Genomic DNA, 16166 nt, shown 5'->3' on the forward strand with positions numbered 1-16166 from the left:
CTGCACTCAGTCCTTCGATTCTTGAAACCTATAGACAACTTGATCACCAAACTGGCTGAGATCAGCTAACTTGGGATACAGCTTCCGTCCAGCTATTGGCTGTGACTCAAGTACCACGCTGACAAAAGCATTTACCCACAGGCTGACTTTTTTTTAATTGATTCCAAATTTATAATGTTGAGATTGATGTTTGGAGAAAGCATAAACCACACAGGAAGATAATAGACATATAAACACAAGTGCCTTCTGGGATATAATCCGCTGCTCCCATATTGAAATAGTGATAAATCATCAACATTGGTTATGACTCACACTACTGTGTTCTGAATACATCCATACATCACACCAGTTACTCTCACATCAGCCATTCCATTTCACAACACGTTGCCAGAAAATTAACCATTAAAGGCATGGATGCTTCCCTCATTGCTGACTCTCTCCCACTCCAAGCTGGTCAGTCCTATAACACAGATCCATGCAAGCGATAAAATTCCTATACTTACACACCTCAATCAAAGCTCCAATCCCAAATTTTCATCTTGAATCATCAACCCAGGAGTCCAACACAGAAATTGGGCACTCTTCGTGAAAAGATCAATCTCCTATTATCAGTTTTACATTTACCTTTCATTCAAAGACATTGGGCCTATAGTTTTCCCTAGTCTTGTTCCAGGCTTATATTTATTTGTTGTATATTACCAGTAAGTAATTAAGTATCAATCAGCCAGACCAAGAGTGCAGATTTCCTTCTCACAATGACAGATGGACTTTTACAGCAACTTTATTTTAAAATTCATTCATGGTATGAAGGCAGCACTGGCTAGGTCAACATTTATTCCCCATCCCTAATTGCCCCGAGGGCAGTCAAGAGTCAACTACATTGCTGTGGATCCGGATTCACATTAGGCCAGACCAGATAAGGATGGCAGTTTCCATTACACAGACAGCAGAGTGGGGCCTCTGATGAGGATTCCACTGTTGCCTATTCTAATGAGCGAGGAGAAGGAAACAGAGCAGGCAGCATTAAAGGAGCTTGAGACCAAAGCCCTATTAAACTCCACAATGAGGATTGAGGCTTGACAGATCAGATGACGTGCTGAGCCATCAAGAGTCTCACTTCCTTGAAGCAGCTCTGGACGATCTACAATACTTTTGCATCAGTTTCAACAAAGTAACAGACCTGTCTGAACAGCACGGTTATAGAGTCTCAAAGCTAACGACAGCTCCCAGCTATTATCCCACAGGAATGTCTTGTATATGGGTCTGAAAGGATAAATGTTGATGAGTGCATTAAGCCCCACCCAGCGTATTGATGTCACATGGACTCAGGCAATTGAACAGGTTTGGACCCTGAGGAATAAGATCAAACGTCAAGGTTTCCCTCATAGTAACAATGTCTATCAAACCCTTGTAACCAACTGGATTGTGCACTGAACGTCACCTTGTGTGAGCCAAGAGCATTTTCTCATTGAAAAGCTTTTCCTCTGCCACATACTGGATCAACCAGGCCCTGCCAACCCGTTCCTGAAGAAGGGTTCATGCCCGACACGTCAATTCTCCTGCTCCTTGGATGCTGCCTGACCTGCTGCGCTTTTCCAGCAACACATTTTCAGCTCTGATCTCCAGCAAATGCAGTCCTCACTTTCTCCTCCTGCTAATCCCTATCAGGAATGAGAATTTGAGACAACGCTGCTCCGTTAACAAGGTTATGTTGTCCTTGGTTTTTCTTTCAAAGGAAAGACACAGACTCCGAAAAGTCTAAGTTGAAGGGTTTCAGGGCCAATTTGATTATAGCTAACAGATAAAAGCCTTCTGCCTGAGGCAGTAAGTTTAAAAAAAACACTTGTACGATGAAAGGGGAGTGGCCAGTTCTCCCAGCTCAGCTTTTCTCTGGTTTGGTTTGGTTTTAGCAAACAGTAGAGTTGAAAAAGGCTGCTGGACCCCACAGAAGCAGGTGAATGCTGATCCTCCCTCTCTCTGCCATCTCTCCTGTAAGACCCCGTGTTTGATTTTACCTTTTGGTAACGGGGATTGTTGCAAGCGTTTGGAACAGCATAATGAAGTTGGAATGATCTGTTTGGCCTTCGGGGAGGTTAAATTCTGTTCTCTTTTGTGTGCGCTTCATTCGGTAAACGTAAATAAATTGTTTCATTGAAAACTATGTGGTTTGACCAACTGCATCACACCTTACACCTGCTTAAAACTAAAAAAGTTAGGGTCTGGGCTACTTTCTTGAAATGTTTTGAGGGGGTCTGGCCTGGTCTGGTCCATAACAAATAGTGGTACCACATCTACCGGCTGAATCTCCTTCTTATTGAGAGTCAATCCTTTTGCAGCACTTTTCAAACTGTAGCTAATGAGTTAGGCAACAGAGGCTGGGCTTATTTCTTTCTACCCCAACACTGCTTTCCCAAAAGCATAAAACGCTTGATCATCAGGAACCAAGCTACACTGCAATCTCTCATCATCAAGCCATTAAATAAAAAGGAGATTCTACTGCTTTACTGTTGAAATAATCCAAGGTGACAAACCCTCCCAAGGTTGCACTGTCCATGGAGTTTGTCACAAAATAGTCTAGAATTTCAGGGATGACAGTGACGTCTTGGGAAGGTTTTCAAAATCTCATGATCCCCATTCAACTGCTAAACGCCATGAAAAGAAAGGTCCAATTTGTTCACTGGTGGAATCATTGAGTTTCCCAAGTCAAGGTTTCAATGCCTTACTGGTCTGCTGTCTGTTCCCCAGTGGGTCAGACACACAGAGACTGATTGTCCCTCAAAACCTCACAACTCAAAAGTAACTGAACATGGAATGACAGGTTGATCTGGAGGAGACAGTGAGGACGGCAGATGCTGGAGACCAGAGTTGAAAACTGTGGTGCTGGAAAAGCGCAGCAGGCCAGGCAGCATCCGAGGAGCAGGAGAATCGACATTTCGGGCATAAGCCCTTCTTCAGGAATGAGGCTGGTGTGCCAAGCGGGCTGAGATAAAAGGTGAGGGGGGGGTGGAATTTGGGGGAGGGGCGCTGGGAATACAATAGGTGGAAGGAGGCGAGGGTGATAGGCCGGAGAGGGGGTGGGGGTGGAAAGATCGGGAAGAGGGCGGTGCTGAATCCAGGGGTTGGGACTGAGATAAGGTAGGGGGAGGGGAAATGAGGAAGCTGGAGAAATCTACATTCATCCCGAGTGGTTGGAGGGTTCCTAGGTGGATCTGGAGGTTCAGGAACTGTGTCAGGAGAACCAGTATTCAGAAAGTCCTTCCGAGTTGTCTGCTAAGGACATTAACGCGGGGAATCTTTAACCTACTTCTTCCTGAATGAAAGTGTCTCCTGGTACAGCAATCCATCACAACAATCCTCAAGGCCCTCTCCAATCAATCCATAAAAGTGATAGCTATTTTTAATAACCCTAATTAATACTGCCAAATGAGACCAGGCAGGACTGTGTACTGGCATAGAGTTACAAAGCCAAACCCAAACAACAGATCATTTTAAATCAAATATCACTGATGCCTTCTTGTCATCACCTGTCCCTGGATGCACAAAGTTAAAAATCACACATTACCAAGTTATAGTCCAACAGGCTTATTTGGAAGCACTAGCTTTCAGAGGGCTGCCCCTTCATCAGCAGCGCTCCGCAAGCTAGTGCTTCCTGTTGGACTATAACCTGGTTTTGTGTAATGTTTAACTCTGTACACCCCAGTCCAACACTGGCACCTCCAAATCATGTCCCTGGATGCTTAGACTTGCTGCTCCCATATCTACTGAAACATTAGACTCTGATTCTCTCCCAATGTCGGGAGATGCAGTGGGCCAGGCTTTCAGAAACAGAATGGGTTTCGTCTTCTGAGAGCTCACGCCTGGGGTTGGAGCATCTCTGGGCTGCATCTCACGTGTGACTGCCTGGGGCTGATTCCTTCGGGTTGTTCGCTTGGCCAGCGAGGGGTTAAATCTGAGGCCAGTCTACCCAGCTCGTGACAGCACTGCTCCATGTCAGATAACTACCACGGATATTGGGGGGAGGTTCATGATGATTCCCAATCAGCACACAGCTACAAATCTATGCTCTAGTCTTGGGTATGAAAAAACCTAAGAGATATGGCGAGACCATAAGAATAATGGAGAAGATCATCCAAACATTCTGCTCTACCTCCTACTTCTCACATTCATAATAGTTCCCATCAGCCTTCAGAGGTCATCCATTTTGGTCGGAATTGCAGCAAAATGGACTATTATTTAAATGGTGAAAATTACAGCACGCAGCTGTGCAGAGGGTCCTGGGGTGCCATTGTGCATGAATCACAAAAGCTTGGTTTGTGAGTGCAGCAGGCAATTAAGAAGACAAATGAAATATTGTCCTTTCATTGCTAGAGGGATGGAGTTTACAAACGGGGAGGTATTATTGCAGCTATTGTTGTAGTATAAGGTAATACATATGTGGGGAGGCCACACCTGCAGTACTGTGTACAGTCTTAGTCTCCTTCCTTGAGAAAGTGACATACTGGCACTGGAGGGGGTGCAGTGGAGGTTCACTCGGTTGAGTCTGGAGTTGAGTAAGTATGGTGCTGGAAAAGCACCCAAAGAGCAGGAGAGTCAACGTTTCAGGCATGAGTTCTTCATCAGGAATGTGGGGGAGGCTCAAGGGGGCTGAGAGATCAATGGGAGGGGGGTGGGGCTGGGGGAAAGGTAGCTGGGAATGTGATAGGTAGGTGAAGGTGTGGGGGGTGATGGTAATAGGTCGGAGAGGAAGGTAGAGCAGGTAGGTAGAAAGGAAGATGGACAGGTAAGACTCTTACTCCCAATTCCTTCGTCTCCGCTGCATCTGCTCCTAGGAGGGCCAATTCCACCACAGAACAACCCAGATGGTCTCCTTCTTCAAGGACCGCAATCTCCCCTCCCACATGGTCAATGATGCCCTCCAGCACATCTCCTCCACTTCCCGCACCACTGCCCTTGAATCCCACATCCCCAACGCAACAAGGACAGAACCACGCCCCCCGGCCCGGCCCACATTTTCCATCCCATCAACTTGCAGATACAACGCATCATCCTCCACCATTTCCGCCACCTACAAACGGACCCCAACAACAGGCATATATTTCCCTCCCAACCCCTATCCACTTTCCGCAGAGACCATTCCCTCGCGACTCCCTTGTTAGGGTCATGCCCCCCACCAGCCCACCCTCCACTCTCAGCACCTTCCCCTGCCACCACAAGAGGTGTAAACCCTGTGCCCACCCATACTCCCTCACCTCTGTACAAGACCCCAAGGGATCCTTCCACATCCAACCTGTACCTGTACCTCCACCTATGTCATCTACTGTGTCCGTTGCTCCTGATGTGGTCTCCTCTACATTGGGGAGACAGGATGCCAACTTGCGGAATGTTTCAGAGAACATCTCCGGGGCACATGCACTAAATAACCCCACCTCCCCGTGGCTGAACACTTTAACTCTGCTTCCCACTCTGCCAAGGACATGCAAACCTTAGGTCTCCTCCACCGCCAAACCCTTACCACCCTATGCCTGGAAGAACAACGCTTCATCTTCCGCCTTGGGACCCTCCAACCACATGGCATCAATGTGGATTTCACCAGTTTCCTCATCTCCCCTCCTTATCCCAGCTCGAATCCCCCATCGCCCTCGAACTGTCCTACCTGTCCATCTTTTTTTCCCACCTATCTGCTCTACCCTATCACCTTCATCTACCTATCACATTCCCAGCCACGTTCCCTCCCAGCCTCACCCGCTCTCATTTATCTCACCTGCTCCTTGCATGCTGCCTGACCTACTGTGCTTTTCCAGCAACATACTTTTTGACTCTGATCTCCAGCATCTGCAGTCCTCCCTTTCTCCTGCTTGCGGAGTTGAAAGGGTTGGTGTACGAAGACAGATTGAGTAGACGGAGACTATACTCATTGGAATTTAGAAGAATGAAGGGGACCTTATAGAAACATGTAAAATTATAAAGGGGATAGAATAGAAGCAGAGAGGTTGTTTTCACTGGTGGGAGAGACTAGAACGAGAGGGCATAGCCTCAAAATAAAAGGAGAGCAGATTTCAGACTGAGTTGTGGAGGAACATCTTCACCCAAAGGGTTTGAATCTCTGGAATTCCCTGCCCAGTGACGCAGTTGAGGCTACCTCATTGAATGTTTTTAAGACAAAGATAGATTTTTCAACAGTAATTGAACTAAGGGATACAGTGAGAGGGTGAGTAAGTGGAGCTGAATCCACAAAAAGATCAGCCATGATCTTACTGAATGGCGGAACAGGCTCGATGGGGCCAGATGGCCTACTCCTGCTCCTAGGTCTTATGGCCTTATGAGTGAGTGGAGCCTTCAGGCTAAACCACAGGAGGCAACAGTTGGAGATTTCACTCAGGGAACTGTCTTACTGCTCAGTGAGATCTCACATTGCCAGCTAAAAGGGCAGACTGGATCGCAGTTTAATGACTCATTCAAAAAGGAACCACACATTGAGAGTTTGGATTTCCTCAGCACTGGACTGGAAAGGGTCTCCTGTAACATGTGTACTTCCTGGAAATGGCTGAGCTACTTCCTCGAAAGCGTGCCTAATCCCACGCTTACTATCAAGTTAAACAGCAGCCAGAGAACTGAAGAGTTGAAAAATCAATGCATTCCAACAGTGCCACTGGATGCCAGTTGAAGATAGTTCACGGAGAAAGCACGCAGCACCAGGATATGAAATACCCAGAGAGTTTACAATCTATACTATTCCATTCCCAGAGAAAAAATAATTCACTGGACATTTAACCTGATCTTTTGTCCTCATCATCAATTATATTAAATAGTGCACATCCCCCAATCCATGCTTAACCTGTATTAACATCTGATAATCTATATCAGGAGGCTGGCAGTAACACTGCAGCAACTACGTACAGACCGGGGAAAAGAGTTTATTAAAGCACTGAGTTTCTAATACCAATGTAAAATGCAGTCTACTGGTCTTTACAGCAATTAGTAATTGGGGCAAAACCCCTTTTGCAACTGAAAGGACCAGAAATGCTTCACAGTCGATTTTTTTTTTAAATTTAAATTGCTCTCCCACGTGCATTCCATCTCCTGGCTTCAACGTCTACTCTCTGCATGAACGTCACACAGTGGCAGAAGCATGTTGTATCTACAAGACGTACTACAGCAACTCCCAAACCAGAAACCTCCACCACTCAGGAAGGAGTACAGCAGCAGGTGAACATCGGCAGCCCCACGTCTCTCACACTGTCGCAACTTCACGGCTATCGCCAATGTTTTCCTGCACTGGGTCAACAGGCTGGATTTTTCTGCTTAACAGCACCGTGGGAGCGGACCATACACTCACCATAAGGACTACAGCAATTCAAGATAGATTAGATTAGGTTAGATTAGATTACTTACAGTGCGGAAACAGGCCCTTTGGCACAACAAGTCCACACCGACCCGCCGAAGCGCAACCCATTCCCCTACATTTACCCCTTACCTAACACTAAGGGAATTTAGCATGGCCAATTCACCTGACCTGCACATTTTTTTGATTGTGGGAGGAAACCGTAGCACCCGGAGGAAACCCACGCAGACACAGGGAGAATGTGCAAACTCCACACAGAGTCGCCTGAGGCGGGAATTGAACCCGGGTCTCTGGCACTGTGAGGCAGCAGTGCTAACCACTGTGCCCCCACTTTCTCAAGGACAATAAGGAATCGCCAATAAATTGCAGCATCTCCAGCATGTAACAAACATTCACAGATTTGGAGATGGATCAGAGAAGAATATCTGATCAGTCAACATTCAAAACAAACGCCTTTTCAAACACTTCACTGGACATGAACTTTGGATCAGCTGAGAGAAGATCTGGTGCAGGGTAGATGGTCTGGAACAAGCTAGACGACCTGAATGGCCTCCAACTTGTTCTTAACATGACTATGTTGTTTAGTTACTGAAAGAACAAAGGAAGTTTAGCATAAATTAATGTAGGCAGAGGATTGTTTAAAAAAAAGACCCATCACAAACTGTAAAAGCAGCAGGATCTATCACCACTTTTGAAATAATCCAGAATTGAAAAATTAACAAATTGTTACAGCAATGAGATTATCCCTCAATCATTCAATTGCACAGAAGCTGTCTGATACACCAGGTTTTACGGCATTGGCAGAGGGCACCAGGGAACAAAGAATGAACGGAAAGACTCTCGTTCCAACCACAACTTGCACAGTATCGCCGAGAGAGCAGAAGTGGAACTAAAGTTCCTCAAAAATTAGTATTTTCTAAAACCATTTATTCTTTCACGGATGTGACCACTGCTGACAAAGCCAAGCTTTGTTACCCATTCTTCAGTTTCCCTTGAACTGGGTGGTTGATTAGGTCATTGCAGTGGACAGCTAGGGGTCAATAACATTAATTTGGCCTGGAGTTTCATGTAGCCACACCAAGTAAGGATGGGAGATATCCTTCCCTAAAGGACGTAGTGGAAGGTTTATAATGTTAATTGATGGTAGCTCCATGGTCCAAGTTTTCTTAATTAAATTTAAATTCACCCAGCTGCTATGGTGGGATTTGAACATTTGCACCCCCAGGTTACTCTGTGAGTTTGTTCTAGATGAAGTCATGGCTACGTGACACATTAAGAACCTCAACACTCTTGGAGTTCCTTATCTCATGAAGGAAATTTATCTGGAGTGATAAAGTAGTGGAAAGCTTGGGTGGCGAAAGTCTGGAAATTGCAGGTGAAGGGAGTCCTAAAAGAGGTACAAAACCCCAGAAGTATTGAGGTCCTTAGTGAGATCTGGATTTTGACTCCATTTACCTGCTTACCCTATTCTTATGGTGGCCTTACCTCATTAAACCTGTGCAACTCAATCTTAAAGACTGTCTACATAGCTGCTTATAATATTAGATTACCTACAGTGTGGAAACAGACCCTTCAGCCCAAGTTCACACCGACGAGAAACCCACCCACCACTATATTTACCCCTGACTAATCCAACTAACACTACGGGCAATTTAGCATGACTAATTCACCTGACCTGCACATCTTTGGACTGTGGGAGGAAACCGGAGCACCCAAAGGAAACCCAAGCAGACACGGGGAGAATGTGCAAACTCCACGCAGACAGTTGGCCGAGGCTGGAATTGAACCCGGGTCCCTGGCGCTGTGAGGCAGCAGCGCTAACCACTGAGCCACCGTGCCGCCCCAATGGTAGCCAAACAGACTTGACCAACAAGTGGAATGCTCCACTCAAGTTACCCTGAGTGACCTGGTCATTGGGAACATTCTGGTTTGTTTAAAAAGGATCTATCTGAATATGTTAGCACTTAATTGAACCAGCAACTGCAGTAATGAATCATATAGACCAGTCAGGTTTTCAAATCCCAATTGGTTTGACACTGGGAGATAGCAGGGACCATCAAAAACCCTGTCTACTGGTTGGTTGAAAAGTAAGGAGGTCAGTGGGTAGATTAAGTACAAAAACTGATTCAGCTGCAGTAGTTTGAGATTGAACAACGCTTGACCGTCCCAGACTGGTCAGCTGAGAGGGGGACTGAGGGCTGGACATGTGGGAGTCACATACAGCATGGAAACAGACCCTTCGGTCCAACTCGTCCACGCCAGCCAGACATCCCAATCTGTCCTCGTCCCACCTGCCAGCACCCGGCCCATCTCCTTCCAAACCCTTCCTATTCATATACCCATCCAGATGCCTTTTAAATGTTGCAGTAGTACCAGTCTCCACCACTTCCTCTGGCAGCTCATTCCATACACGTACCACCCTCTGTGAAAAAATTGCCCCTCAGGTCCTTGTTAAATCTTTCCCCTCTTACCTTCAACCTATGCCCTCTATTTTTGGACTCCCCTACCCTGGGAAGACGACCTTGGCTGTTCGCCCTATCCATGCCCTCCATGATTTTATAAACCTCTGGAACGTCACCCCTCAGCCTCCAACGCTCCAGGGAAAACACCCCCAGCCTATTCTGCCTCTCCCTGTAGCAACCTTCAATCCCAACAACATCCTTGTAAATCTTTTCTGAAGTCTTTCAAGTTTCACAACATCCTTCCAATAGGAGAGAGACCAGAATTACACGCAATATTTCAACAGTGGCCTAACCAATGTCCTGTACAGCCACAACATGACATCCCAACTCTTGTACTCAATACTCTGACCAATGAAGACAAGCATACCAAACACTTCTTTCACCACCCTATCTACCTGAGATTCCACTTTCAAGGAATTATGAACCTGCACTCCAAGGTCTCTTTGTTCGGCAACACTTCCCAGGGCCCCATCAATAAGTGAATAAGTCCTGCCCTGATTTGTCCTATCGCATTTATCTAAATTAAAATCAATATGCCACACCTTGGCCCATTGGCCCATTTGATCAAAGTCCCATTGTACACATAAATAACCTTCTTCACTGTCCACTACACCTCCAATTTTGGTGTCAGTTGCAAACTTACTAAGAATAACTCCGATATTCACAGTCAAAATGGTTGGCGTTGGAAAAGTGCAGCAGGTCAGGCAGCATCCGAGGAGCAGGAGAATTGACGTTTCAGGCATAAGCCCTTCATCAGGAATGTCTCCTTCAATTCCTGATGAAGGGCTTACGCACGGTAACATCGATTCTCCTGCTCCTCGGATGCTGCCTGAACGGCTCCGCTTTTCCAACGCCAGCCTTTTCGACTGTGACTCTCCAGCATCTGCAGTCCTCACTTTCTCCAATGTTCACATTCAAATCGTTTATATAAATGATGGAAATACTCATCAAGTGGAGAAACTCAGCAAAACCATGGCAATGCAAGTGAACCGCAAGGTCAATTCCCGGCACATCTTTATCAATGGGAATATTTGTAGCTTCCTTCAGCATTTCAAATTGGAGCCCTTTGTGACCGGAGTTCATTGGACAGGTCTTACCACAGCTGACTCGAGCTTACCTGTGTGAAAGTAAGGATTCGCTGTGTACGGAAATCCAAAAGGCAGGGGCTGAGGGAGTGGAGCTGGAGCAGACGGGAGATATTTTGCTTTGTTTTCAGCGATTGCGGAGCCCAGCAGGTGGCTGGGAGAGTCGGAGCCCACGGAAACACAGGGGGGGTTCTGAGCAACACCGGTGGCCTCGTGCATCTCCTTAATGTTCTCACAAGCCTTTGCGGCTTCTTTGCACTCCTTGAGTTCGTGGATTGATCCGATCACCTCGGTCTTCAGGTTCTCGGGCTTGTCGTCACCCGCCTCGGGGTCACTCTCCGAGTCTTTCATCTCCTCGTCGTTACAGTCGGCGCTCCCGTCTCGGCCGCGCGCCTCAAGGTGGTCCTTGACCTCACCGGCGCCATGCGCCTCCGTCCTGTGGTGGGCCACCTTCCGGGAGCCCTTGCGCCCTGGTTCCTTGGGGGGCGGGTTGCCCGGCACGGCGTGGTTGAGGGACAGCAGTGGGGCCGTGTTGTGTCGAAGGACCAGCATAGCGTTGCGGCGGGAGATCTCCTCGCGCAGCGGGTGGCCCTCGGGCACATCGTGGATGCTCCGCAGGGCGGGGTGGTCCGGGGGCAAGCTGGAGTGCAGCGACAAAGGATCGGCTCCGAGAATCCGCTGCCTGTGCATGTTCTCAAACTCTTTTTGACGCAGGAGCTCAGCGGACATCTCGAGTCTGAAAGAAAGAGAGAACAAACACAAAACAAAAAGGGAAAAGAAAACCTCAATATTATTCGACTACCAGAAGCAAGCTTTCAGAAAATGACTAGCATCTTAAAATCTCTGCTATAATTCAGATGGAAAGCTCAATACCCATGGTGTTCTTTCGCAGCAGCCAATCTGATCACTGGGACATTTCTGTTGTGAAAAAATATGATTCTATTAATTACAAACTCTCAAGGGTGTTGGAAATTCACTGTGGCCAGAGCTGAGAGCATCAGGCAACTACCACACAGGACACTCTTGGTGCCCAGTCAGCAGAAACAGTACGCGTCAGATAACCGAAACACAATACGGTATTGGTAAACTGTCACAAGATCCTCTGGGATAAAGAAAGGCCTTTACCCACTTGATCTAGTCTTTCCAGTAGATCAACTGGAGCCACCAGTCCACTGAAACGCACATTTCTTGAGCCAGGTCTCCAGCACCCACAAGCGTCAGGTTGGTAGCGCTCTCGCTCCTGAGCCAGGACAATCGTGGGTTCAAGTCCCACTCCGGGAACTTGGGCACATCATCTGAGTTTACACTCTGGAGCAGCACTGAGGGGACACTGCACTGTCTGAGGTCTCAGATTAGACACTAAATCGAGGGCGTGCCTCGCCATTTCAGGGAGATGTAAATGATCCCACAGCACAGCTTTGAAGGGGAGAAGGGTGAGATAGACCAGGCGTCTAGAATCATTCTTTAACCCTCATTCAACATGGTGGAAACACGTGATCACATTTTCCGCTTGTGAGAGCTTGCCTTGCACAAATTGATTATCACGTTTCCCATGTAACCACAGTGACTACACCTGGTAAATGTTTGTGTGGTTATAAAGACTGTAAAAGGCTCTATACAAATGCAAGATTTTCTTTATCATCCCGGTGACCTTGTTTGGTTGGTGCTTACCTGTTAAAGGGACTGGTTAGCTCAGTTGGCTAGCTAGTGAGACAGAGTGATGCCAACAGTGTGGGCTCAGTTCCTACACCAGCTGATGTTACCACGAATGTCCCACCTTCTCAGCCTCACCCAAGACGTGGTGACCCTCAGGTTAAATCACCACCCCAGTTGTCTCTCTCTATTGAGAGAGCAGTCCTATGGCCTGCTAGAATGATGCTGGCATTGCGGTAGGAGAATGGACAGGTCCTACCAGCAGTCTGAGTGCCAAAGCCCACAGGGAGAAAGTAGGAACAAGTGACTGAATGGCTGAGCTGGTTCGGCGGACCGAATGGCCTACTCCTGTTCCTATTTTCTGTGAAGAATTCAGGAGAAATTGCTCTCTCAGAGAGCAGCAGAAGACAAATAACAGATGCATTTCAGTGGAAACTAGATAAATGCAGGAGGGAGATAGGAAGAAAAGATCACATCAATGGGATGGGAGGAGATCAGAATAGGGTAAACGCCAGCTCTGATCAAGTGGGCTGAAAGGACTGGTTTCCTCTGGGATTATTCCAGGGAAACGCAGACTGAGGGGGCCACAGGTTGTAAGCAATTTGCGATGTTCAGGGCAGACAAAGAGACACTGAAAATGACACAGTGCTTTCAGGAATATTAATATTGCTGCCTTGATACAGCCTGGTTGTTCCAGCAGTAAAGGCAGAGACTGAAAGAGGGACTGATAGCAGCTTCTGGCAGGCGGTGGCAGGTACAAGAGGCACCCAGTTATTGACCACAGGCATTTCGCGGCTTGTGATCAACAGGAAACATCTGGCTGACCCCCACCCCCAGCAGCCTCTCTGAGTACTGAGCTTACCTTGCCAGGTTCTGCTTCCGGAGCATTTCCTGCTGTCGTGCAAAGATTTCAGCCTGGGCTGGCTGTAAGAAACCATAACCTGCAACGGCAGTTCAGGGGTCAGCAATCAATCAGTGAGAACAAACAAACACCTTCACACCTCCAGTTAGACAGTCGACATTCTGCCTGACGTACCACAGCAAACCCGATCCACTGAGATCTACTGCAGCAAACCCGATCCACTGAGATCTCCCGCAGCAAACCCGATCCACTGTGATCTCCCACAGCAAACCCGATCCACTGTGATCTACTGCAGCAAACCTGATCCACTGAGATCTCCCGCAGCAAACCCGATCCACTGAGATCTACTGCAGCAAACCCGATCCACTGAGATCTCCCGCAGCAAACCCAATCCACTGTGATCTACTGCAGCAAACCCGATCCACTGTGATCTCCCACGGCAAACCCGATCCACTGTGATCTCCCACGGCAAACCCAATCCACTGTGATTTCCCACGGCAAACCCGATCCACTGTGATCTACTGCAGCAAACCCGATCCACTGTGACCTCCCACGGCAAACCTGATCCACTGTGGCCGACCACAGCAAAATGAGTCAACTTCCATTTGCACTCCAGGTGTGATCTACTCTAGTAAACCCAATCCACTCCCATTAACACTCCGGGTGGATCTACCCTAGTAAACCCAATCCACTCCCATTAACACTCCGGGTGGATCTACCCTTGTAAACCCAATCCACTCCCATTAACATTCCGGGTGGGATTTTACAATCACTCATTTTTTGGTGATTCTTTGCCGTCAATTAATTGCTTGAGGAGGATGTATGAAGCCATTAATCCAGGCCCAGTCTCCCAGTGCGGTGCTGAAGACAGCCTGATAGCCCAGCTGCCTATACCAGAGGCTCAGGGGGACTATACCCTTCACTGTTTGAGGCAGAGTCAAGGACTCTCCTAACATTTCCCCTTATAACAAGCACCAGCAGAAACTGCCTGACTGGTGTGAGGTCCGTCCCCTATGCAAACTGCTCACTGGGTTTGCTGGATTCCAGTCATTAATAATTCATATCAGGTATACAAAACACGTTTGTAGGAGTTACTGGCAAATACGCTTTATACATTCTATACTGCCGCATCTCATTAAAGTTGCCCAATTAGGTTCTGGTAGATGTGGAGATTGCTAGAACAGTGGAATCCTCACACGTATCATGAAATTTTACATTCCCTCTCCCTCACCCAGATTGTTTCCTGGCTAAGACTTCCCACAATCAGTCCATGCACCGGCCTGGAATGTGAGGGCTTATTCAATAGACCATTCACCACTGAAGCCTGGGCCTCCTGACTCAGTGGGGGACAATAGCACAGTGATAACATCACTAAATTAATTAATCCAGAGTCCAGCTCTGGGGAGACATGAGTTCACATCCTGCCACAACTGTTGATGGAATTTGAACTCGATTAGCAATTCTGGAATAAATCTGAGTTGCCGTGACCATGACAATCATCATCGGGTCTGGTTCACTGATGTTCTGTCAGGAATGTAGTCTGCTGTCCTTCATCTAGTCTGGTCTATATGTGACTCCAGACCCACGGCAACAGGGTTGACTCTCAACTGCCCGCCGGAATGGCGCAGCAAACCACTCAGTTCAAGGGCAATTAGGGACGGGCAAAAGCATTGGCCTTGCTATAGCAACCACTTTGGAATCCCACGAAACAGAAAAAAATTATAAAATGTCCCAACCACAGTCCTGTATCAGAGAGATATCTAAAATATTATACTGTGTGAACTTAACTACTATTGACAGCACTGGAGGCAGATTTCCATGTTTTGGCACTTACCTGGGGTTTGGCACAGGGTCGAATGAACTCCTAGGAATGGAGGCCTAAGATGAGGCCCTAAAGCGATGTGAGGTGCATTCTGAGGTGAAAGCAAAGGGTTTGTGTGCGACATTTCCCTGCAAAGCAGTAAACAAAGAGAAAAAATTAATTTTTACGCAACACTCCAGTCACTTCTGTGGCCATTTGCACTGGTGACTGCCCCCTTCTAGCTTTTCACCTTCAAATCCCTGCTCCAAATCTTCCTCCTTGCTAAGTGCCGATAAGCTACAAACCTGCCCTGATTCTGCCACTTTTTCCCCTGGTACTGCTACACCCTATGTGGATTTGTCAACAATGGTGGCTTTGTCTTGCTGCAATGGTGTCGGAGTTTGGTTAGACCGCACCTGGAATACTGTGCAGAGTTTCGGTCTCCTTATTGAAGAAATATATTATTGATTGTAGTAAAGATAGACAAGCAGTAGGCTGAAAGAATACAGCAAACTAGGCAGCATCAGGAGGTGGAGAATTCAGTGTTTCAGGTGCAACCCTTCTTTAGGACTGGAGGGTCAAACAATACAATTGATACAACAGAGTAGCACAGTGGCTCAGTGGTTAGCACAGCTGCCTCACAGCGCCAGGGACCCAGGTTCGATTCTAGCCTCGGGTGACTGTGTGTGGAGTTTACACATTCTCCCCGTGTCTGGGCGGGTCCCCTCTGGATGCTCCAGTTTCCTCCCACAATCCAAAGATGTGCAGGTTTGGGTGAATTGGCCATGCTAAATTGCCCCATAGTGTCTAGGGATGTGCAGGCTAGGTGGATTAGCCATGGGAAATGCAGGGTTACAGGGATGGGATGGTTGAGTTGGGTCTAGGTGGGATGCTTTTTGGAGGGTTGGTGTGAACTCAATGGGTCGAATAGCCTGGGCCCACACTGTATGGATTCTATCAT

At 47.4% G+C, this 16166-nt stretch overlaps 1 protein-coding gene across 11 annotated transcripts in view; it reads right to left on the reverse strand.

Moving 5' to 3' along the window:
- The window catches only part of samd11 (sterile alpha motif domain containing 11), a 309440-nt gene that overhangs the window by 24718 nt on the left and 268556 nt on the right, over window positions 1-16166 (reverse strand). For 9 of the 11 annotated variants that reach the window (XM_043676145.1, XM_043676142.1, XM_043676144.1 and 6 more), the window contains 4 exons: window positions 15239-15354; window positions 13405-13483; window positions 11763-11807; window positions 10922-11625 (listed from right to left, as the gene is read on the reverse strand). In XM_043676145.1, coding sequence (XP_043532080.1) covers window positions 10922-11625; window positions 11763-11807; window positions 13405-13483; window positions 15239-15354 — 944 coding nt within the window. The remainder of the gene's footprint in view (window positions 1-10921; window positions 11626-11762; window positions 11808-13404; window positions 13484-15238; window positions 15355-16166) is intronic. The other 2 variants (XM_043676146.1, XM_043676143.1) reach the window with 1 other exon arrangement.

The sequence above is a fragment of the Chiloscyllium plagiosum genome, chromosome 34 (assembly GCF_004010195.1).
Source record: "Chiloscyllium plagiosum isolate BGI_BamShark_2017 chromosome 34, ASM401019v2, whole genome shotgun sequence".
Lineage (NCBI taxonomy): Eukaryota > Metazoa > Chordata > Chondrichthyes > Orectolobiformes > Hemiscylliidae > Chiloscyllium > Chiloscyllium plagiosum.